The 24,099-nt window shown below is 38.8% G+C and overlaps 1 protein-coding gene and 1 long non-coding RNA gene across 3 annotated transcripts; one reads left to right on the forward strand and one right to left on the reverse strand.

Annotated features, from left to right (window-relative positions):
• Window positions 1-248: 248 nt before the first annotated feature.
• On the reverse strand, window positions 249-10,468 carry LOC137637963 (uncharacterized). The gene is made up of 3 exons (XR_011043831.1): window positions 10,413-10,468; window positions 7,220-7,952; window positions 249-431 (listed from the first exon to the last, which is right to left on the reverse strand). It is a non-coding gene; the product is annotated as an uncharacterized lncRNA (long non-coding RNA).
• A 2,217-nt stretch (window positions 10,469-12,685) lies between these two features.
• LOC137638659 (ATP-dependent RNA helicase DDX24) lies at window positions 12,686-23,324 on the forward strand. Of its 2 annotated transcripts, XM_068370939.1 has the most exons (12): window positions 12,686-12,811; window positions 14,503-14,711; window positions 15,545-15,703; window positions 15,770-15,952; window positions 16,394-16,954; window positions 17,481-17,671; window positions 18,006-18,186; window positions 18,777-18,914; window positions 19,891-20,019; window positions 20,281-20,442; window positions 21,395-21,681; window positions 22,870-23,324. In XM_068370939.1, exons 2-12 carry the CDS (start codon window positions 14,523-14,525, stop codon window positions 23,264-23,266), a joined length of 2,577 nt encoding a protein of 858 aa, XP_068227040.1. In that variant the 5' UTR covers window positions 12,686-12,811; window positions 14,503-14,522; the 3' UTR covers window positions 23,267-23,324. The 2 variants fall into 2 exon arrangements, with proteins under 2 accessions (XP_068227040.1, XP_068227039.1); XM_068370938.1 differs by having other exon boundaries at window positions 15,545-15,952.
• Window positions 23,325-24,099: the final 775 nt, after the last annotated feature.

Here is a 24,099-nt window from a genome sequence, read left to right on the forward strand (position 1 = left end):
CAATGCAATAAATTGTTACTTGGAATTTTAGTTGCTAAGGACTGATTATAATGAATATTTTACCCAATAACTTCTGAATGAGAACCAGAAATCATGCTTACAAGTTTTTTCCTAGCTTGACTATACTGTACATATAAACAGTTACCTGTCAATAAATTTTCTACCCAAGACTAGAGAACAATGGCCCGATGTCTAGCTTACCAGATACCTTGTGGTTAGATCCAGTAGTGAGTTGATCCTCTTTGTGGGTTGTTCCAGTGGTGGGTTGGGTCCTCTTGCAGGTTGGTCCTCTTGTGGGTTGTTCCAGTAGTGAGTTGGTCTTCTTGCGGGTTATTCCAGCAGTGGGCCATTCCATATAGGTAAGGTCCACCTGTGGAAGGTGCCTCCAGTATCGTTGAAGGCAATTTTGATTTGCAGAGGGTACCAGATACCTGCCAAAGTTCAAACTCAATCATTTTCCAAAATATGATCTCTCATTATGTTTTCATTAAACATTAAAGGTACAGAACAGCAAATTATGTTATTTTCATTAGTAAAATAAATTTTTGAATATACTTACCCGATAATCATGTAGCTGTCAACTCCGTTGCCCGACAGAATTCTACGGAAGGGATACGCCAGCGATCGCTATACAAGAGGGGGGTGTACTCACAAGCGCCACCTGTGGCCAGGTATTGCAGTACTTCTTGTTGACACCACCTCAATTTTTCCTCGGTCCACTGGTTCTATGGGGAGGAAGGGTGGGTCAATTAAATCATGATTATCGGGTAAGTATATTCAAAAATTTATTTTACTAATGAAAATAACATTTTTCAATATTAATCTTACCCGATAATCATGTAGCTGATTCACACCCAGGGAGGTGGGTGAAAACCAGTGTACATGTATATCAAGAAGCTAAGTATCCCGTATTTCATATTATCAGTTATTCAAAATAACAATGAAATTATAAGTACCTGGTAAGGAAGTCGACTTGAGCCATTACTCTGCCTTAAATAAGTTCGTCTTCCTTACTGAGCGCAGCGTTCCTCTTAGGAGGCTGAACAACTCTAAGGTGCTGAAGTATCAAGGGCTGCAACCCATACTAAAGGACCTCATCACAACCTTTAACCTCGGCGCTTCTCAAGAAAGAATTGACCACCCGCCAAATCAACAAGGATGTGGAAGGCTTCTTAGCCGACCGTACAATCCATAAAAAGTATTCAAGAGAAAGGTTAAAAGGTTATGGGATTATGGGAATGTAGTGGCTGAGCCCTCGCCTACTACTGCATTCGTTGCTACGAATGGTCCCAGGGTGTAGCAGTACTCGTAAAGAGACTGGACATCTTTGAGATAGAATGATGCGAACACTGACTTGCTTCTCCAATAGGTTGCATCCATAACACTCTGCAGAGAACGGTTCTGTTTGAAGGCCACTGAAGTAGCCACAGCTCCCACTTCATGTGTCCTTACCTTCAGCAAAGCAAGGTCTTCTTCCTTCAGATGAGAATGTGCTTCCCTAATCAGAAGCCTGAATAGTAAGAAACTGAGTTCTTAGACCTTGGAAAAGAAAGTTTCTTGATAGCACACCATAAGGCTTCTGATTGTCCTCGTAAAGGTTAAGACCTTTTAGATAGTACCTAAGAGCTCTAACTGGGCAAAGTACTCTCTCCAGTTCATTCCCCACCAAGTTGGACAGGCTTGGGATCTCGAACGACTTAGGCCAAGGACGTGAAGGAAGCTCGTTTAGCAAAAAACCGAGCTGCAAGGAACATGTAGCCGTTTCAGATGTGAAAACAATGATCCTGCTGAAGTCGTGGATCTCACTTACTCTTTTAGCTGTAGTCAAGCACACGAGGAAAAGAGTTTTTAATGTGAGGTCCTAAAAAGAGGCTGATTGGAGAGGTTCGAATCTTGATGACATAAGGAACCTTAGGACCACGTCTAGATTCCAGCCTGGAGTGGACAACCGACGTTCCTTTGAGGTCTCAAAAGACCTAGGGAGGTCCTGTAGATCTTTGTTGGTGGAAAGATCCAAGCCTCTGTGGCGGAAAACCGCTGCCAACATACTTCTGTAACCCTTGATCGTAGGAGCTGAAAGGGATCTTACTTTCCTTAGATGTAACAGGAAGTCAGCAATCTGGGTTACAGTGGTACTGGTTGAGGAAACTGCATTGGTCTTGTACCAGCTACGGAAGACTTCCCCTTGAGACTGATAGATTCTGAGAGTGGATGTTCTCCTTGCTCTGGCAATCGCTCTGGCTGCCTCCTTCGAAAAGCCCCTAGCTCTTGAGAGTCTTTCGAAAGTCTGAAGGCAGTCAGACGAAGAGCGTGGAGGTTTGGGTGTACCTTCTTTACGTGAGGTTGACGTAGAAGGTTCACTCCTAGAGGAAGAGTCCTGGGAATGTCGACCAGCCATTGCAGTACCTCTATGAACCATTCTCTCGCGGGCCAGAGCGGAGCCAACCAACGTCAGCCGTGTCCCTTTGCGAGAGGAGAACTTCTGAAGTACCCTGTTGACAATCTTGAACGGCGGGAATGCATACAGGTCGAGATGGGACCAATCCAGCAGAAAAGCATCCACGTGAACTGCTGCTGGGTCTGGAATCGGAGAACAATACAACAGGAGTCTCTAAGTTATCGAAGTAGCGAACAGATCTATGGTTGGCTGACCCCACAGGGCCCAAAGTCTGCTGCAAACATTCTTGTGAAGGGTCCACTCTGTGGGGATGACCTGACCCTTCCGGCTGAGGCGATCTGCCATGACATTCATACCGCCCTGAATGAACCCCGTTACCAGCGTGAGCTTTCGATCTTTAGACCAGATGAGGAGGTCCCTTGCGATCTAGAACAACTTCCACGAAAGAGTCCCTCCCTGCTTGAAGATGTAAGCCAGGGCTGTGGTGTTGTCAGAGTCCACCTCCACCACCTTGTTAAGCTGGAGGGACTTGAAGTTTATCAAGGCCAGAAGAACCGCCAATAACTCCTTGCAATTGATGTGAAGTGTCCTTTGCTCCTGATTCCATGTTCCCGAGCATTCCTGTCCGTCCAAAGTCGCACCCCAGCCCGTGTCTGATGCGTCCGAGAGGAGACGGCGGTCGGGTTTCTGAACAGCCAAAGGTAGACTTCCTTGAGAAGAAAGCTGTTCTTACACCACGCGAGAGAAGACCTCCTCTCTTCGGAAACAGGAACTGAGACCGTCTCTAGCGTCATGTCCTTTATCCAGTGAGCAGCTAGATGATACTGAAGGGGGGGGAGGTGGAGTCTCCCTAACACGATGAACAGGGCCAGCGATGAAAGTGTCCCTGTTAGACTCATCCACTACCTGACTGAGCATCGGTTCCTTCTCAGCATGCTCTGGATGCATTCTAGGGCTTGGAAGATCCTTGAGGCCGACGGAAAAGCCCGAAAAGCTCGACTCTGAAGATCCATACCCAGGTAGACAATGGTCTGGGATGGGACGAGCTGAGACTCCTCAAAATTGACCAGGAGGCCCAGTTCCTTGGTCAGATCCATAGTCCATCTGAGAATCTCCAGACAGCGACGACTTGTGGGAGCTCTTAAGAGCCAGTCGTCTGACGGAGCCGGACACAAGATCATGGTACTGCTGCACAGTCTGTGAACTGTCAACCATGGGGAAGCGAGGAAGTACAGTGACAACCCGAAGCTGTCTAGACTGTCTGGGTCGTACAGACAACTCCTTATCGGGTTGCTGAGGTTGCCGCACTGCGTCACAACAAGTCACTTCTGCTGGTTGTTGAACGTCTTCCCAGTGACACACTGACTCCGTAAACAAAAAATCCTCTAACAAGGACTAAGCTTGGACTGCATGTCTTGCAACACAGCTCAAGGTCTATGGGAGCAGGTGTGGTAACAGACGGGGTTAGCGACTGAAGTGGAACCATTACCTTCCCTGGAAGCATGTTATGCTTAAATAAAAGTCCATAGGAGGCTACGCAGCTAAAGGCTCCTCTCCAAATGACAGAGTCCTCAAGGGAATATCAGAAGGAGGGAGAAAAGCACTTTCTCATCTACAGGGACCATATCCGAGAAAAGCTAAGTTCTCTCAGTGAGGGTTTCACTGGTGCAAAAGCAGCAGACTAGAAGGCAACGTTATGAAACTGCTTGACAGTCTAGTGAGTTGGCAACAACCAAAGATGTGTGACTGAGAAGCATGCGGTAAGGAATGCAGAGCATGCTGTATGCAGAGCATGCTGTAAGGTAAGCAGAGCATGTTGCATGACGTGTAACATTTCTCAGAAATTCCATGACCAGTGCTAGATTGAGTAATATCGTATTACTGTCCATTGAAAGTGCACGTGCCGAGGGAATTGACTTAGACTGTTTTGTTGATGAATTTGATAGCCGGCATGATAATAGTAGAATTAAGCTGCACTAAATGTACTATAATCTACTTCACCTCAGGAAAGGGAAACTCGCCCTGTTGGCAACACTGCATTACTTCATGCATGCTTGCATGGGGTTTTAATATCAAAATAATATTTACATTACATTCATAACTCATGATTCATTTTTGTTTTGAAGATATTTTTGCCATATTTTGCGATTTTGATAAAAATATATTGCAAGGAATACATATATATTTTTTTATTTAAGTAATACGAATAACCTCCATTATCATAATGTTTGTGTAGGCATATATGTATACGATTACAAATGCAAGTTATGAAAGTAATGAGGTGTTATTATTGTCATTTGTTATTTCAAAGTTGAATGGGAAGAGGCTCAAGTTGAGGAGAAAGTGGCAGATGCATGCGTTGAGGTGTCTGACTCATAGCATGAGGTTCCTGCCTCAAAAGTTGCGCTTGCCTCAAGGGTTGAGGTGGCTGCGCAGAGAGAGGCTCTTGACTCACGAGTTGAGGTTCTTGAGGTGTGAGCTGCGAGAGTTGAGGTAGCGGCTGCGCAGAACGCAGTTCCTGTCTCACGAGTTGAGGTTCCTGAGGAGCTAGCCTCAAGAGTTGAGGCTCTCGCCTTGAGGAAAGTTGAGGTAGCAGCTGCGAGAGCTGAGGTGGCTGCCTCAAGGATGGTAGAGGTTGTCGTACCTCAAGAGGTTGTCGCCTCAAAGATGGTCTAACTGCAAGAAAATCTTGCCTCAAGGCATAAGACTCCTGCTCCCATTGTTGAGGTTGCCTTAAGGAAGGTTGAGGTTGCTGCACAACGCTGGTAACTGGCAACTCCGAACGCGGTAAGGTAGCTTGAGGAACCTCAACTTCGTACGCCTGGCAGACTGGACTGCGGTGAGGCGGAGCGCTCGCAGGAGGATGTGTAACCTTCTCAGCCTGAAACTCACGCATTAAGACCGCAAGCTGCGACTGCATGGACTGCAGCAAAGTCATCTTGGGATCAACAGACGATAAGGTCTGTTGAGGCAAAGCCTTAACAGAAGATGAGGTCTGTTGAGGCATCGCCTTACCTCTCTTAGGAGGTGTGCAGTCACCTGATGACTGCGGAGAGTCAGAGCTAACCCAATGACTGCATCCGGGTTGTTGAACTCTAGAAGTCTGGACTCTACGTTTAAGAGGTCTTGAGACCTGAGTCCAGCGTTTTCTCCTCGAAATTTCTTCTGCAGACGAGCAAAATAAGGGCTCAATCGTCTGCAGGTGGGAGTGACGGTCTCTGTAAGACACGCCCGCAACCACCGAGGATACTTCTGTGCGCCGATCAAGGCCTGCCGAACCCTTTTGCCCTTCGACATTGCTTCTCCCCTGGGCTTGGGAGCTTGCAAGAGGTCCCGGACTGGGAGGACGACTGGCATGCACAGAAGTACCCTCACGCACAACACTGACACACTTTGCGCTAATCACTTATCACTTTTGATTTTCTGTTTGCACTTATTTCACTGAACTCGAAACTTTAAGTGGTTTGTACCTGAAACACGCAATTCTATCCTTCCTTAAAAGTTAGTAATTGCGAAAACAGAATTACAATGTAACAGAAAAATCTAATGAAAGATAAATAATTCAGTGGCTGGAAAGAGACTAAACACTAGATCAAATAAACTACGTTTAAAATCTCTCACCGCATAAAGCTTGAGAACAAGAATAAAACTCTAGAAACGTTTACCTTCTTCCCCTAAAGAGACTAGGGAGAAGAGCAAAAACGATAACAACGTTACTCGCTTGAACGAAACGTTTATCCAGCTCTCTCTCCCTCCGTCTCTATCTCTCTCTCTCTCTCTCTCTTGACTTAGAACCTGAGAGAAGAGCCCAATCATATATATCGTTAAAACATATTATTGTTAAAGGAAAAAAACTGAAAGATTTCCCAAATAAAAAGTTCCTTTATTAGAATTAAAACCATTAAGCTAAGAAAGAAAGAACAAAACGCTAGAAACGGTTACTCTTACTGCAACGTGACACCGTGAAAATTCTCTCTCTATCGTAACGATAGAGCGCAAGTTGAACGTTCTGAACGTCAACAACTGCAGAGACAAAACAAAACGTTAGTTCAACTTTGAAAACAGTACGAGACTATCAAAGAAATTCTTTCAAAAACATTAAAATAGCATAATATGTTAACAGGTAAAACCGAAATGACGGGCTCAATGTTAATTAACTTCGGTACCAAGAAAAGACCGCCTACTATTAGGAAAGGTCGAATATAAACAAATATAAAAATTAATAAGTTTATAATAAAAGGAAGTTAATCGAAGAGGCCTATAAAAGGCGGAGAGATATAAAATAAATCTATAACTTTTGTTAAGCAAAATTAAGAAAGAGAGTCTATACTCTCTTAGACACCAACACTTCCGTCTAAGGGAAGGGTCGGCCATTTAAAAGTGAAAGAGTTCATACTCTCTTCGTCACCAAAATTAATCAAATTAATTCCAAAAGCTAGCTAAGCTAATAATAAAACTTCCTGAATAGCGAAAGCTGAAATCTTAGAGCAATACTTCACCAAAAACCATGAACAAGACTCCAAAATTATAAGCGTATCCATGAACGTCTTGCCGGAAGCACGACAGAGGAAAAATTGAGGTGGTGTCAACAAGAAGTACTGCAGTACCTGGCCACAGGTGGCGCTTGTGAGTACACCCCCCTCTTGTATAGCGATCGCTGGCGTATCCCTTCCGTAGAATTCTGTCGGGCAACGGAGTTGACAGCTACATGATTATCGGGTAAGATTAATATTGAAAATATAAATTTTCTTCAGCAATTGTAAGGGAACATAGTTTTTTCAGATGAAATATGAATTAAGAGTTCAAAATTCATAAACTTACCTCAAAAAGTTTTTTTTTCTCATTTTTCAAGGAGTGGGACTTAGGTTATAACAACAAGAAGTTGTTATCAATATTAAAGTCAAATCTATACATCCAACCAAAGTAGACTCGATATAACCCAAGTTTATTATTATTATTAAAAGCCATACTGCGACTTTGGAAAATCAAATGAATACAATTTGGAGATCTATTTTACAAACTGCCAGTTAATTACTAATTTATCTAATTTAATACGATTAACTACCCTTATCACTCTGGATTTAAATACAATTAATTTTTACTTATTAATTAAGGATTTTAAATTTACCATTTGTCTTAAATATGGTTTGAAATGTCAATTTAATTAAAAAAATACAAAATTACATCAAGCTGTATTTAGACAGAAAAATGAAATTAAAACCGCGCTCTAGTAGGTTACGATTTGGTAAGCAAAGAAATCTATTATAGGAAAAAAATTCTATAAAAAAAACCTTTTAGTTCAAAACAATCTTTTAAAATGATCGTAATACCATTGTTTTGTTAAAGAATATTCCTTAAATTCTACGTTAACGATAGAATCTTTCTGGATTTAACATACTAAATAATTTATGATTAAAAAAAAAAACTTGGGAAAAATTTCGAAGGACTCAAAAACTTGACTCATTTTCAGAGATAACTTGAGTTATATTGAATCAATGGATGTACAGAAATGACTTTAATCAAAATGACCATAGACTTTGTAACGGCCCCTTGTCTGGAAAGAAAATTAAAACATTAATGACTCGTTGGATAAAGGTTTGAGAGAGATTTCAGAATTTTCAGTGGTTTGTAATATGTAATATATTTAATATACATAAATGAATATACAGTATACTGTATACACACGTGTACACGAGCCATAAAAATTAATTCTAAATATTTAGTTATGCACTAACAAACACATACCCGCACACATTCAACCTATACTACCACCTCCCTCTCTCCTAACTACAACGCCCGGTTCGGCTTGACTACTCCCTCTCCCCTACCCAAGGGAAGGGGAGACCGAGCTGCTGGTGTGACAGGAAATAAATTATATAAATGATGTTTATTCACTAATCCAATATTGAATCAGCACTGAACATCTATTCAATACTTCCCCATTCTTGCGTGTAATAAATTTACAAATTCATTCTCTTGCTTAAATCTAACCAGAAATTTCACTGGAATAACAGTTGTCATGATTATAACTTTATATTTAATCCCCACAGAATAACGAAGGAAACCCTAAAAGATATTAGGGTCTCTAAGAAAGGAGTGTCTTCAAAGCAGGATAAAACTATAATGTGTAAAATATACTTTTAAAAAAATAACCCTTTTCTGACTTTCACTAGGGTATTGGGGAGTGGGCCTCTTTACAGCGTGTACCCCCCTCCCTAAATTTCTATTTACACCCACGCATACATATTCAACGTTATGGAGATTAATATGGTATGAATAATATAGCCAAGCCTAATATGAAGAAGTTGAGGGACATTGTATTTAATATCAATTTCCCGGATTAATAATTAACCTCAAATATCTCCCAGACGTATAACTACTGTCTTTCCAAGTCCCTAGGGTAGGGGGCGAGGTAGTATTCATGCACTAGAGGTGGGGGGACCACAATCTCCTACAAATACCCGAAACTGATGAATTGCAGTTAGGATAGGGGAGGGGGTGGGTATGATTGAATCTAAATATTTAGCAGTAATTTTTGACATCTTGTATACACTGGTTTGAGTATATTAAGGCATCAATTTTTACGTGTGTTAGTTTCATGAAGCCAATCAGGATGTAATAAAAAGTAAATATTACTTCCCTTAACTACTTAACAATTGAACCCACTTCTCTACATTTGTTTGGGCTGGTCTCGGAGTCATAACTAAACACAGTGTGGTTATTTTGTCTTTTTTAATGTTAATTAATGCTGTTTTTCCTAAAAATCAACTCATTAACAATACAGTATTACCTTTCTGTCTTAAAAAATTAATATAATGTTAGAGACAAAATTATTTGAACTTGCAGTTTTCAAAGTCTTAGATATAAGTAGAACTTATAATTTTACGTGTTTAAGAAGGGCGTATGTACTTAAGTGTAAGCATAAATGAACCAGTAACTATTTCAATACTCTTAGAATGGTTATTAAAATTCTATGGGAGATTTTAAAGTTATAAATTCTATACGAAGAAAATACGGCAAAGTTTTACTGTATAACAGATTCTCATATCAAACAAAATATATTTTCCTGTAGTAAATATCGTGATTTGACCGAATTTGACCTTCATTTCAACCGCAAACAGAACAACCAATTCGACTAATTTTAAGTAGCTGAACTGGTTGCTGTTATTATGGATGAAATGATGGTGAAAACCGGTTAAATCACGTTATTTTATACAGGAAAACATATTTCCTGTTATGTTTAAATATAATGTCTTTTATTATATATATTTTGTTAAAATGTTTAAATATAATGACATTCAAATTCTGTGTCACTTCACTCACGTATGTACTGCGAAAGTTAACATTAGTAACGTTACCAATGTTACCAACGTTAGGGTGGCATTGCTAACGTTAACAATGCTACGGTAATATCATGTGTATTTTAAAGCATTTTTCCACATACCCTTTACACAATATATAAAAAGATACAAAAAAGGGTACAGAAACTAACAAACCCACCTAACCTAACCTAGAGGTTCCGGTAAAGTTTTACTGTATTACCCTGTAATACAGTAAAATATAAAAAAGCGTTCTCTCTCTATACTATAAGCTATATAGGTACTCAAAGCTATACCTCAATTATCGTCCACTTATCACCTAAAATTCACATACGTACTTAGAATTTTGTAAGAAAAAAAATGCACAAATTATTAGTCTAACGTTATTTCATCACCAAAAGCAGCTTAATTTGATGAAATTCATATAAATTTGCCTCCAATACCAAGTGGAAATATAGTTTTAACCCAATGGTTTTATATCGATAAAGCACAGAGACCAAGCACTTGGAACACGAAAAAACAATGGCGGAAAATCTCGGAAATTAACACGTGGTAAAGAAACAATCTAATGGTTAATTCGTCAATTTAAGAATATTGCAGTAAAATAGATAGTTATTTTACATCTCAAGCGCTTCAATTAATTAAAAATCGGCGAGAAAATTAAGAAAATAAACCCAAAAAGGGTGACTTCTTACCTAGCCCCTTTATATTTCACAGCACTAGTTAAATTACACGTCCGCCTCGCTTGGTGTCTGTACCTAGAATGATTGTCCGTCGCCTTCAGGTGTCAAAAACTTCCCTAGACAAGCACTAAAATATCCCTAAATCAGATATATTCTCTCCTAATATTCTTTAACAATGATATATTGCCACCTCTTCTACAAATATAACATAGTATATATTTACTTTCCATCATTGTATTTATGAAGATGAATACACTAGGGTTTAGAATATGAATAAATTAACTCTTGGAACACGACTGCTAAAATTTCCCTATTTAGGGACAAATTTTCTCAAATTGTTTCAACCACTCAGAGACTTCCACCATGCGCCTCGTTCATTTTAATTTTTATTACTTAGAAACATTGCATTTTCTCAAAGATATATTATAGTAATCCTTCAATAGACTAGCTGGAATAAAATTGACTTTTAAAATAGATTTTTATGTACACCATTTAGCATTTAGTCGATATATATACCAGTGAAGTGTAGAAACCAGCTGTTTTACGTTGTTAAAATATTCTTCTGAACAAATTCACGTGTTTCCTGAGTATTTTAAGAAAGAGAAAACGACAAAAATCTTTTTAGTGGGAAACTATAATTTATTTAACAGTTTATTGATCATATCTGATTATAAAATATATTTGTACTTGAAAGTATTTTAGGGAAATTTGGATGATACATTTAAGACTTAACAAGGTTTAATAGAAAATGAGAAATATATCAGAGTATAAGGCAATTGACAGGACAATGCCCTAGAAACTGACCACATATATGATCTGTACCTAAACCCCCTTTCCATCAAGCTAGGGCCAGGGAGAGCAAGGCAATGGCTGCTGATGACTCAGCAGATAGACACATAGGCTCTACCTAAACTCAAAAGGGTGGTAAGGTTGCAGACATTATGAGACTATCGACCATGAGCCAATCTCGAACCCTTAAACAATAGATTAAAGGGCAGGACGTTTTTAATAGGCTACCAGAACCCCTAAGAATATATATGGTCATGCAGATAATTCTAACAGTCTTGTCTTCTTCATCATAAAGATCCATCCATCCATATACCAAGGCACTTCCCCCAATTTTGGTGGTTAGACAACATCAACAAATGAATCAAAAACAAAAAGGGGACCTCTACTCTCCACGTTCCTCCCAGCCGGACAAGGGACTCAACCGAGTTCAGCTGGTACTGCTAGGGTGCCACAGCCCATTCTCCCCCGTTATCCACCACAGATGAAGCTTCATAATGCTGAATCCTCTACTGCTGCTACCTCCGCGGTCATCTAAGGCACCGGAGGAAGCAGCAGGGCCTACCGGAACTGCGTCACAATCGCTCGCCATTCATTCCTATTTCTAGCATGCTCTCTTGCCTCTCTATCCTCCTATCACCCAGAGCTTTCTTCACTCCATCCATCCACCCAAACACCCTCTTTGCAAGATTATAATTTTTTCGTGTTCTCTTATTAGGCAGTTTCTATTCTGTGGTTCTTCCTCCACTTTTGAGATTTTCATTTTGATTAATATCTTCCCGTTTTATCCATCGCAAATTTAGCTTCATTTATCCACTCAATGCAGAATCATTTAATTTTCTCTATATTTGCATCACTGGTCACTGTAAGCATCTATACAGACACAATTCTTGTGGTAGTAACTCATATAATTTGCAGCAAATTCAATCTTCACTCCATTTGCATACCAACACCAAAAAGAGTTTTTCCATGAAATTAAACGAGAATAGCTATCTATTTAACTAAAAGTGTATCATCTAATAAAAAAAGTATACGTTTTTTTACATTAAAATCTAATCTCTACTGGCCATATGCCTTTACCAAGTTGTGGAATGATCTTCCTAATCGGGTTGTTGAATAAGTAGAACTTCAAAAGTTCAAAGTTGGAGAAAATGCTTTTTTGTTGACCAGCCGGACATAAGTCTTTTTATAGTTTATATATGACATTTTTGTTGTTGACGTTGTTAATAGTTTATATATGATATATCTCTTTTGACATTACTTTTTTTAGAATGATTTATTGTTAATTTGTTCTCTTCAGTTATTTATTTCCTTTCCTCACTGGGCTATTTTTCCCTATTAGAGCCCCTGGGCTTATAGCATCTTGCTTTTCCAATTAGGGTTGTAGCTTGGATAGTAATAATAATAATAATAATATCAGCTATTGACCCAATAAAAGAGCAGTTACAAAGACTCTTTTATATCACTACTACTACTTTCTCAAGAAGAAGAAGAACATTGAAAAATGTAAACAAAAGTCACGTGTCGTCTGGTACCAAGTTTCGGTTTTATATTTATAGTGGAATATTTCATCTTGTTTAACATCTAATTGTGCAATAAAAAATTTACAAGCAGATTCTATTAAGGTAATAATATGTTTTTTTATATTTTATATTTTATATTTAAATGATCTATAGATAATTATAGGCCCGGAATACCTTACCTTAGGGTTACTGTAGGTGTGCTGGACTAACTCACATCCTTATTATTATTATTATTATTACTATCCAAGCTACAACCCTAGTTGGAAAAGCAAGATGCTATAAGCCCAAGGGCTCTAACAGGGAAAAATAGCTCAGTGAGGAAAGGAAGTTAGAAATTCCGTAACTCGTTATAATTTAGTTTCTGTGATTGGAGCCTTTGTCGTTTGTTGGGACAGACCCAGTGTAACATTTGAAGTGTTATGTACGAGAAACCACATTTTAAAAGGGAAACAAACACTAGAAGACCACTTAACCTAATCTAGGGGCCGTATTCTTATGTACTTGCCGACCGTCCGTCTTTAGACTGCCGTATTCTCAACTTACCCTAAGAATGAATGAACCCTGTGTTTGCTTTCTTATTGGCTTCACTCCTGGCAAGGTACACTTGACACCAAATCATGATATTTTGATAATCGTAAAACTAACTTCTCGTATTTCAGACGATAAAAGGTAGTTTGTAGCGCTATGGCCAATCGTCCTAATTTGTTTATTATCGCTCCGACTGTTATCTTGTATAGAATAAAAACGTTTGGAAATGGTCTACGGATCTTAAATATGTTGTGTAAGGGGGGGTCCGGGGGGGGGCGCAGCCCCCCTGGGTAAGGACACGGCTTTTAGCATAGGTTAGGTGGGTTTTTTAAGTTAGCCTCTCCCATCGTACTCGTAGGTAAGGAAAATGTTGTGTAAGGGGGGGTCGGGGGGCACAGCCCCCCTGGGTAAGGATACGGCTTCTAGCATAGGTTAGGTGGGTTTTTTTAAGTTAGCTTCTCCCGCCAAAATCGTTTTTAGAACGACAGCCACAGTTCAGAATATTCCCGTTTTCTACGGGATCTGGCCGTCACCCTACAAAGGCTCCCGATAAACTACATTTTTTCCATAATGAAAATCGGTTTGACATATAATAAAAAAGTTTTGGGCCTGTTCCAAAGACTTACATTCACCCTCTAGTTGGAAGTCTGGTAGTAAAATAGCTAGTAAGAAGTCTCATAGTAAGCCTGCTTGAGTTAGTTTATATATATATATATATATATATATATATATATATATATATATATATATATATATATATATATATATATATATATATATATATATTTATATATATATATTCTTATTAGAGGTGTCAGGTTTGGATAATTAAGAAAATTACAAATTACTTTAAAAATTTAAGATATTTTTTATGATTTATATGTTTTTGGCGTTGATAGTTTATATATGACATATCTATTTGACGTTACTGTTTTTAGAATGATTTATTGTTAATTTGTTATCATTTATTTCCTTATTTCCTTTCCTCACTGGGCTATTTTTCCTTATTGGAGCCCTTGGGCTTGTAGCATCTTGCTTTTCCAATTAGGGTTGCAGCTTGGCTAGTAATAATAATAATACTATATATTCACTCTTGTTAATTATTTGATAGTTTCTCTGTTTCCTACTCAACTTTTTTCTTGGGTTTTTTATGAGCACTCTTCTTTTAAAACTAGCCTTTCGAAGGTGAATTATTATATTTCTGTGGTTAATAATATATAAAACAATATACAGTATATATTAAAATTGTCATTTCCCTTTTCCAGACAGTCAGAGAAATAACAAAATGGGCAAAAAAACCAAGAAACAGAAACTTGCCGCCGAAAATACGCTACTTTCGACGCCCGTGAAGTGTGGCGATGAATTCGAAGGACTCGTCAGCTTTGAGGAGTTGTCATCCTGTACATTCATGTCTATGACTAAGCAAGGGAAAATCAAGAGAGAAATTTGGAAGGATGGCAAAATCATAAAAAAGGTAAGTCATTCAAACTTTGGTGAGTGAATACAGATAGTAAAAGACTGCCCTAAAAGCAACATATATTCTTAGCTTATCTAATTGCAATGTTATTTGGTTATCCTTATAGTTAATGTATTGAATTTATTAGGGACAGCTTCATAAATGTCTTGTAGATAATATTTTGATTCATGTATATATATGTGGATGTGTAGTAATACTGTACTGTATTACAGTTCACTACTTTGGAACATGAATTCATTATTATCTGTATTACAGTACAGTATTTTGGAATATAAATTAATTAGTGTATTGAAATCTTTAAGACTTGATAGCTTGTCATTGCAATGGGAAATTCTACATTTGCAGTTTACACGATTCCTTTAATTTTATAAGAATTTTTATGAGGACTTACTGTGTTTATAAAAAGCATCGTTCATTGTGTTTTGTTTATAACTGTATATTATCTACTTTTATTATATCTATAATCAGAGTTGATTTCAAAACAAAATGTCTTCATTTTACCACTCTGGAAACTGGGTACTTTAAACAGTATGGGGATTAAGTTCATAGTATTCGAAGCTCATCCCACTAATTAATTTTGACCAAACCAGTGTATGGAGCAAGGAACTATGATTATATTATAGTCCATATTTTTCTTACAAATGAATTCTTGGTCACCATTATCAACTGCATGTAATAATTGCCGTGTGTATAATCTTTGGTGTTCATATTTAATCTGATTACATACCATTGTATGTCTCGGATACTCTGAATTGTTGCCTGATAATCCATGTCAGAATTTATCCCATCATTTATTGTGCAGTTTTGCAATTTATTTTTTTATCTTACAGAAAGATAAAAAGAAGGCTAAACAGAAATCCGATGAGCTCAAGACTAACCAAATAGCCACAAGTAAACCAAAGAAAGAGGGAAAAAAAGCGGCAGTGACTAACGGGGTCGAAAAAGAGGAATTGAAACCGTCGGACCATCCAAATAAGAAACGAAAGAAGAAGAAAGAAACTAACGGGGTCGAAAAAGAGGAATCGGAATCGTCGGACCGTCCGAATAAGAAACGAAAGAAGAACTCCGACAAACCTGCCCCTTCCAAAAAAGCTCGCTACGACAATGCCACTTTTCACGGATCCAATCAAGAAGCCAAGGAAAATGTCGATATGTCAGCCTGGGATTCTCTGTTTGTTCCTGAGGAAGTTCTGAAAGCACTTTCCGAACTTGGTTTCTCAAATCCCACAGAAATTCAGGTAATGTATAGTTTTTAATGAAAAGTAGTTACTTTAATAATTTGAGCAGCAACTCATTCATAAGTTACTCAAACTCCAGGCATATATTTTTAGACAATTTTCATAACTCAACTCAATACAAAATATACTAAATATAGGACTTTAACTTTTTATTGTATAGCTTGATAAAATTCCTTTCTACTGATATGTACTTTTACATACAGGTATTTTGGAAAATTTATATACACATAAATATCAAAAGAAACAACTAGTAAAAAACATGGATTTATGTAAAATACATTTACTCTATGTCCTTCAATTTCCCAATCAAGTGTTTTCTGATTATTAAATGAAAAATTAAACCAATTTAGTCAACTTTGATTCTTAAAGTAATACAGGTATTCCTTGATGAAAATATCCGATGGGTCTACGTTCAGGAATTAAAATTTTCCCAAATTTCAGAGACTCGTCTTACCAGCGGCCATCAAAGGACGTATGGACATAATTGGTGCCGCTGAGACCGGAAGTGGTAAAACGTTAGCCTTTGGTATCCCCATCATTCATGGAATCCTCCACGATATAGCGCACGAGTCCGAGCACCCGGAAAGCGAAGGGTCGTTGGAAAATGACAGCGAAGATGGTGATTTCGCCGACGAGGAGGACGGAGACGTCGAAGACGGCATCGAAGAAGTTGACGGTGATTTGGCCGAGTTAGAGAACGGGGACAGTGAAGAGAGTGATGATGAAGGGGACGAGTTTGCTCATGAGAATTTTGAGGACGCCATAGATATCGGAGGTGAAATCCCAGGCGACGAAAGTGATGACGATGCAGGGAGCGGCAGTGATGTCGAGAGCGAGTTCAATGAGGAAGACATGGATCAGAACCTGGGCTGTGTGAAAGTCATCGATAACGTCAAGTTTGACTTTTTAAAAGACGACGAAAGCAAACCTAACACTGGACAGCGTGTAGGAAAGCCACTGAGATGTCTCATTGTGACCCCAACTCGAGAATTAGCGGTTCAGGTTAGTTTCGAACAGTTGTGCGGTGTTTGCCTCATGTTATGTGACTGTCAATTTCATGTGCTAAAATGTTTGAATAGTTTTACCAGCATCATTCAAGTATTAATTATGTTTGTTCTTACGTGTTTTATAAACCCCCAACCTTTGATTAGAGCATGATATCACTGAAGCTGTGGTGGTTAAATCTCTACAAGTTAGTACAGTAGTAATAGCTGGCAGGTGCCAGACAGGCCTTGCCCACTTACCAGTCAGTGTAACCTTCATTTCGACTTTGGTCGCCAGCAAGTACGGATGTACTGTTGGGCATAGGAAGATTTGGCACACCTCACTCTCTAGAACTAGGTTAAGGTCAAAGTGAATGAAGGTTATGCTACCACCATCCGCTAACTACCATTACTACTACCTTGTTAATAGTTTCAACGACCATTCTAGTTTTGCTGGAATCATACTCTCACCAAAGATTGGCATTTGTATAGGTAGGAAAAATACAAATTAACTAAAAAAAAAAAAATGTGATATTTTGTTACAGGTGAAAAGCCACTTAGCATCGGTGCTAGTTCACACAAATATCAAAGTGGCTGTTGTGATTGGTGGCGTGGCAAGCGAGAAACAGACGAGGATATTGAACCGTAGGCCGGAGATTGTCGTCGGAACGCCGGGAAGGTTGTGGGAACTGATTGAACAGGGCAATGAACACCTCGGTCAAATAGAAAATATTAAGTAAGTCATTTACTGTAGATTCTTGTAATGCGTTTGTCATACTCTTATGTCCGGTATTAGGTATTCTTTTGCCATGGATATGTATGATCAGTATCTTTTATAGTAATGTTTCCTAAAAAGAGTTTCATGAGGGTAATATGTAACTTTTCCTAAAAGATAGTCTGCTTAAAGAATGAATTAGATTTATAAGGGCCATAAGCTGGAGCAAAGTACTATATTTGAATGAAACTTGTGATATTCTTTGTTAGGTACAGTACTTCTGTTTTATTTTGTATAGACACCCTTGCAGTCGTGTTTGTAAGGAAACTATAATCCTCATTAAAATCACCCACAGGTACTTGGCCATTGACGAAACCGATCGCATGGTCGAGCAGGGTCACTTTGAGGAGTTGAAGAAACTTCTGGAGATCATCAACGGTAACGAAGCCGCCAGATTGAGGCGGCAGAACTTTGTATTTTCGGCAACCCTCACTCTCGTGCACAAGGGGAAGAGACGCGTGAAAACGAAGGGAAAGGTTGGTTGGTTATTCTTTCCATAAGATAGAAAATGTATATAATGTGTTAGCCTTTAGGATTTATATTTATTAAAGAGTGATTGGCCTAAAAAAAGTACTGTAATACAAACCTGTGACCTACTAGTACTATAGTCAATTCTTTTTAGTGAGTCAGATTTTCACCGACTCGCAGGGATGCCCTTTTCGATCGTAAAAGTTTCCTGATCGCTGATTGGTTGGACAAGATCATTCTAACCAATCAGATAGCAGGAAACTTTTCCGAGCTAAAAGGGTACCGCTCTGAGTCGGTGCAAATGCGCCTCAATGAAAAAAATTGAGTACAGTATAGTACCCTGTTGGGATATTTCACTCTTATTTCCTCGTGTTTTTTTTTTTTTTGTTATATCTGTCATTATATTTCTTGCCCAGTCTATCTTTCTGAATAACAAAATAACCTATTTCCTAGTTAACTTCATTTGTCTTTATTTAGAGGACTATATATGTGACTAAGAGTCTAAGAAGGTTGTCACAAGTGATCCATATTCTTTCCTACAAAAACATCTGGCATTGTAATGTGACTTTTCTTATCATTTCTGTTTTTTTTTTTTCAGGTAACAATGACTTCAGAAATCAAAGTGAAGCAGCTAGCAAAAATGATTGGTTTGAAGGACAAGCCCAAGATAGTCGACGTCACCCGGAAATTTGGAACTGCGGAGAGTCTGACGGAATCGAGGATTAACTGTGATAAAGTAAGCTCTTGTCCTTTTAGCTTGAAGGATTACAAGAGATTGTTAAACAATTTTGTCGTTTGTGTTTATGTATTTAAGCTCGGATCCTTCAGAGCTAAATACCCTACTAAAAATGGCAAATACTTACTTTTTGGATTGTGATGACAAGCCAATTTATTTCCCAAACATTTATAGAACTATTGATGCTAATTTGGTCAGAACTTCAATAAGGTACATTAGGCGAAAGTTTTAATTTTTTCATTGGAAGTCCACCTCATCAGGAATGAGTAATTGCTCAGAATAAGATTTTTAGTATGGCAAGTTTCTCCCCAGCCATTGCCTGCCCCTCCCTAGTCCTAACTTAGGTAGAGAGTGGACTTTGGTGCTAATCATATGTATACTGTATATGGACAGTCTCTAGGGCACTGTCACTTACCTCTACTAACTTCTTGACCTGTGTCTTTCCTCATATTCTACCATAAAGAAAATTTCTATTGGTCAGCTCTGAGAAAGACCAGAATAAGGGAACTTGTCACTCTAGATAAATCTTCGCACTGTACTTGAAAAATAGCGATTACACTAACAATCTCCACTATAGCTTCTTCTTCTTTGTCTGCATCTTTTCCCACATTTATGGGGGGGTCAATGTTTCTGACCAGCTTTCTCCATCTACCTCTGTCCCACACTTACTTCATCACCGGTTAATCCCTTTGATCGAAGGTCATCTTTGATACAGTTCACCCACCTTCGCTTTGGTCTCCCTCTCCTTCTCGTTCCCTATACCTCCATTTCCATCACTCTCCTCCCAATCTACTGTTCATCTTTTCTCATGACCTGACCATACCACCTAAGTCTACTTTCTTGGATCTTATCTGATAGTTCTCTATGTGGTACCCCTAATTACCTCATTCCGTATCTTATCTCTTCTTGTCACCCCACACATCCATCTCAACAATCTCCACTATAGCTAGTTTAATTAAATTTTGATTCCTTACAGGAGGAGAAAGACTACTACCTGTACTATATTTTGAAACAGTACCCAGGTCGAACTCTGGTATTTTGCAACAGCATCGATTGCGTACGAAGATTGCAAAATCTGTTTACTTTCCTCCAGTGCCAACCCATGGTAAGTAATGTATTTGTTGACCCACATTACCTATTAATTTATAATGATCATAATTTGTTAGAATATTGAGGTGAATTTTAGGTATTGATAAAGGGTCTAAGTAGCATAATTTTGACTGCTATCTGCACCCACTTCCTAACCTTCTAGCTTACCTCTATACTTGTCTCTTTTCTTCCTTCAAACTGTTGAAACTCTTTCATCTTTACTTCATAGTAAGATCACCGTCCAGGGGAAGAAATTTTATCTCTATTTTATTTTCAGTCTCTCCATGCTTCGATGCACCAAAAACAGCGACTGAAGAGCCTCGAGAGGTTCTCTTCCAGTTCCGTGGCGTTGCTCTTGGCTACGGATGTCGCGGCTAGAGGTCTAGACATACCCAACATTCAGCATGTTATTCATTATCAGACTCCACGAACAGCAGAGGTGAGTTGCGAGGAAAATTAAATGTAAAGTTTTTGTTCATTTCACTGGAAAATGTGTACAAGTTTGGCTCTCTTCTTCTTTGTCTGCATCTTTTCCCACTTTTATGTGGGGTCGATGTTTATGATGATTGATGCCATACTGTGTAGTTGACTAAATGAAGGAGAGAAGCATATTGAAACCTATTTCATTGTTCTGGGCTTTGAACTTACGGGTTTTGGCTTTGAACTTACGGGTTTTTACGCCATGCCAGAGGTAGCCCCTTTTTACCAAAATAGTTTTCAGCCAACTTCCCTCACTCCAGCCAGCCAAGTGCAGCAATATTTCTACGGGCCCGATCGATTTGTCGATCTTCGTCCAAAACAAACGTACAAGTTTGGGTCTCTAGAATCTAATATTTTCTGAGAAATCAAGAAGAGTATTTTTGGGAGTGTGCTGGTTTGCTATAAATTCCTGTTCATACAAACATACATACATATACCAAGGCACTTCCCCCAATTTTGGGGGGTAGCCGACATCAACAGTAAAACAAAAAACAAAAAGGGGACCTCTACTCTCTACGTTCCTCCCAGCCTGACAAGGTACTCAACCGAGTTCAGCTGGTACTGCTAGGGTGCCACAGCCCACCCTCCCCCGTTATCCACCACAGATGAAGCTTCATATTATACAATAATATATTGTGATTTAAAGATGTAGGTAAAAGTGAAGCACTGGTAGGAAATTGGATAGGGAAAAATTTAATTCTCATTTTGTTGATCCAAAATGTACAATGTACAAGGTTTTGTTCTGTACGTATATTGCTATGAGGGTTTCATACATTCATAAATAAAGATTTCTGAAGTGCAGAATCTTGAATAGAGCTTAGATATAGCACATAAACCATGATTTAGGAATATTTTTTTTGTTTACATGGAGAACACTGTAACCCCTTTCCATCTACTTCACTCGTCCACAGACTTACATCCACCGCAGCGGACGGACAGCGAGAGCCGAACAAGAAGGGCTCAGCGTTCTTTTCATCGATTCGTCGGAAATCAAAAAGTATCGTCAGCTGTGTCTGTCTCTGAATCGTGCGACGGATCTTCCTCCTTTCCCGGTCGAGGTGAACATCATGGAGCAGGTTAAGAAACGTGTGGATTTTGCTCGCCAACTGGAACTGATGGACCATTCGAATCGGAAAGAAAGGGCCGAAGATAACTGGTTCAAGAAAGCAGCCAGGGATGCCGATATCTTGTTGGACTCGTGAGTACTGGGGCTGTAATATAGTTTTTCAGTTGGTGATTATTTTACTCTCAATTTATAATAGTTTCTTTCCATTATAAATAATAGTACTTTGAATCTTTTAACCCTTTTACCCCCAATGGACGTACTTGTACGTTTCACAAAACCCATCCCTTTACTCCCAAGAATGTACCGGTATGTCCTTGGAAAAACTTTTTTTTATTTTTTTGCATATTTTTGATAACTTTATGAGAAACTTCAGGCATTTTCCAAAATAATGAGACCAACCTGACCTCTTTATGATGAAAATTAGGGCTGTTAGAGCAATTTAAAAAAAATATATTGCAAAATGTGCTTGAAAGAAAAAACACCTATGAGTTAAGGGTTGGAAAGTTCTAAATAGCATTGGGGGTAAAAGGGTTAACAATTAGTTGTCCATTGATATTTGCAAATTTTGTTAATATTTTGATAATTAACATGTTTATAGAGATGGGAGTTTCTTTAGCTAAATAACAAAATAGCGGGTCAAGAAGTGTTCATAAAAAGGTAGCACATAATCGCCGATTTCCTACATTCTCTAGTATCTTAAATACAGTAGCAACTGTAAAGTGTTAGGAGCATTCTGTATTTCAATGCAGGTATGTCAGTTGTTGAAATGTTGGAGTTGTAATCTATAAAGATCCAAAGTTAATATTTAACTTGTGATCTTTTTAATCCTCATTATGTGGTTAGACTATGAATTCACTCCTTTTTCTTAATACTTGTGATCTTTTTAATCCTCATTATGTGGTTAGACTGAATTCACTCCTTTTTCGTAATTTGGTACTGGTTTACATTTTTATCTTTGCATTGTCTGTATTTAACATTTCCTTTACCTGTTAGCTCTTCTCTCGACTGAGATCCAGAGGCCAGATATTTTCCATGGAAATACTTCTTTGTGATTTAATGAATTTTTCCCTCTAGTGGCAATTTAACTTTGATTCCAAGACTGCAAGATGTCTTTGTGAATTCTATAGAGTAGTTATAATTTTTTAATTAATTTTCCCTTTACAAGGTCGAACGTAAAACAAGTTTAATCTGCTCTTCTCTATATCGAGACCTTTCATGGGAATACCATCACTCTACTGTTTAATTTACTTTATAATCATGTAATCAAGTCGCAATTTTAGGTATTCACTTACGTAACCTAATCGAGCATCGGCATTCCAGAGATGACGACGACGAAGACGAAAAAACGAACCAGGCGATGATGGCCGCGCGGGCAAAACGCGAGAACAAGGTCATGAAAGCAAAGTTGAGGCAGATGCTGTCCAGGCCGATGGTGGGGTCAGGGTTCTCCGGCAAGTATCCCACGCAGACCGGGTCTCTCCTCTTGCCCCTCCTCAGGGAACAGAGGGAGGATGGCGACGAACAGGACGGAAAGGACGCTCTGTCGGTGATGAAGAAAGAAGCCGTGGAATTCACCAAACTGGTGAAGAAGGTCAAGCCAAGGCCCCCGAAAAAGAAGAAGGTAAACACCAGGAAATTTAAAGGTTATGAAAAGAGGAGGAACAAGTTAATCAAGGAAAAAGAAAGGAGAGAGAAAGAAGAAAAACAGAGAGATTGAAGCTGAACACCTATTTTTAAGATGCTGAAAAGATTATTTTAAATAAAAGGGGAAATTATTCTTTTCTTTCATTTAATTTTAAGGTTTGATTTTATCTGGGAATTATAGTATTTTTATAGAGATTTATACTGGATATATGAGCCTAAACCTTCAACACTGACTGTTTTTGAAAGGCGTTATTCAAATTTATGAGTGACAGATAGATGACAAGGAGAATCCTGCCGTGAGGAGTGGTCTCTACGCTTGGAATTGTCTGTAAAGACAGAACAATCCAATCCCGAAGCCATGTCTTTTAACCGAGACAGGGGGGGGGGATCCTTCAGGCGAAGTTGGAGGACGGTCCTTTACAAATGCATTTGGGAAAGGAGTTCATTGCTTGTGGGAGCCAGAAGAACAATCAAGAGCATCTAGAGGCGTCTTCTAGGCAGTCCTGGGAGATCCTGTTTGTATGAATGTTCGTGGTGATGGAGTCAGAAGTGCCAAGTTTCTCTCTCGCTTGAACTCCTATTTAGGGAAGGGCAGCAACTCTACTCCTCCGATGGAATCAACCTTGGAGGAAGATGATAATGTGCAGGAGACTGAACCCGAAGGAGGAATGAAAGGACCCCAGTTTTTTTAGGGATCAGCTTGGGCATGCTTAAGACTGATAGAAGAACCTCTCTTCAATTTATTCTTCCTCTTCACAAACTTGGTTCACTGCACAGGAGGCCACTTCCTACTTACAGAACAATCTTGAGAACAGTCACGCCCCCCTTGCAGAAAATGAAGAGTTGATAAGGGTCATCTTTTGGCTTGCTTATGTACTGGACACATGATCGGCTGGACTTACAAGG

The sequence above is a fragment of the Palaemon carinicauda genome, chromosome 3 (assembly GCF_036898095.1).
Source record: "Palaemon carinicauda isolate YSFRI2023 chromosome 3, ASM3689809v2, whole genome shotgun sequence".
Taxonomy (NCBI): Eukaryota; Metazoa; Arthropoda; class Malacostraca; order Decapoda; family Palaemonidae; genus Palaemon; species Palaemon carinicauda.

Bases quoted from the DNA above. Each gene is read 5' to 3' on its own strand.
- LOC137638659 (XM_068370938.1), top strand. From the start codon at position 14,523: ATGGGCAAAAAAACCAAGAAACAGAAACTTGCCGCCGAAAATACGCTA. The intron at 16,955-17,480 runs GTTAGTTTCGAA...ATTTTGTTACAG, and splicing joins CTCGAGAATTAGCGGTTCAG to GTGAAAAGCCACTTAGCATC. The intron at 20,020-20,280 runs GTAAGTAATGTA...TTTTATTTTCAG, and splicing joins TCCTCCAGTGCCAACCCATG to TCTCTCCATGCTTCGATGCA.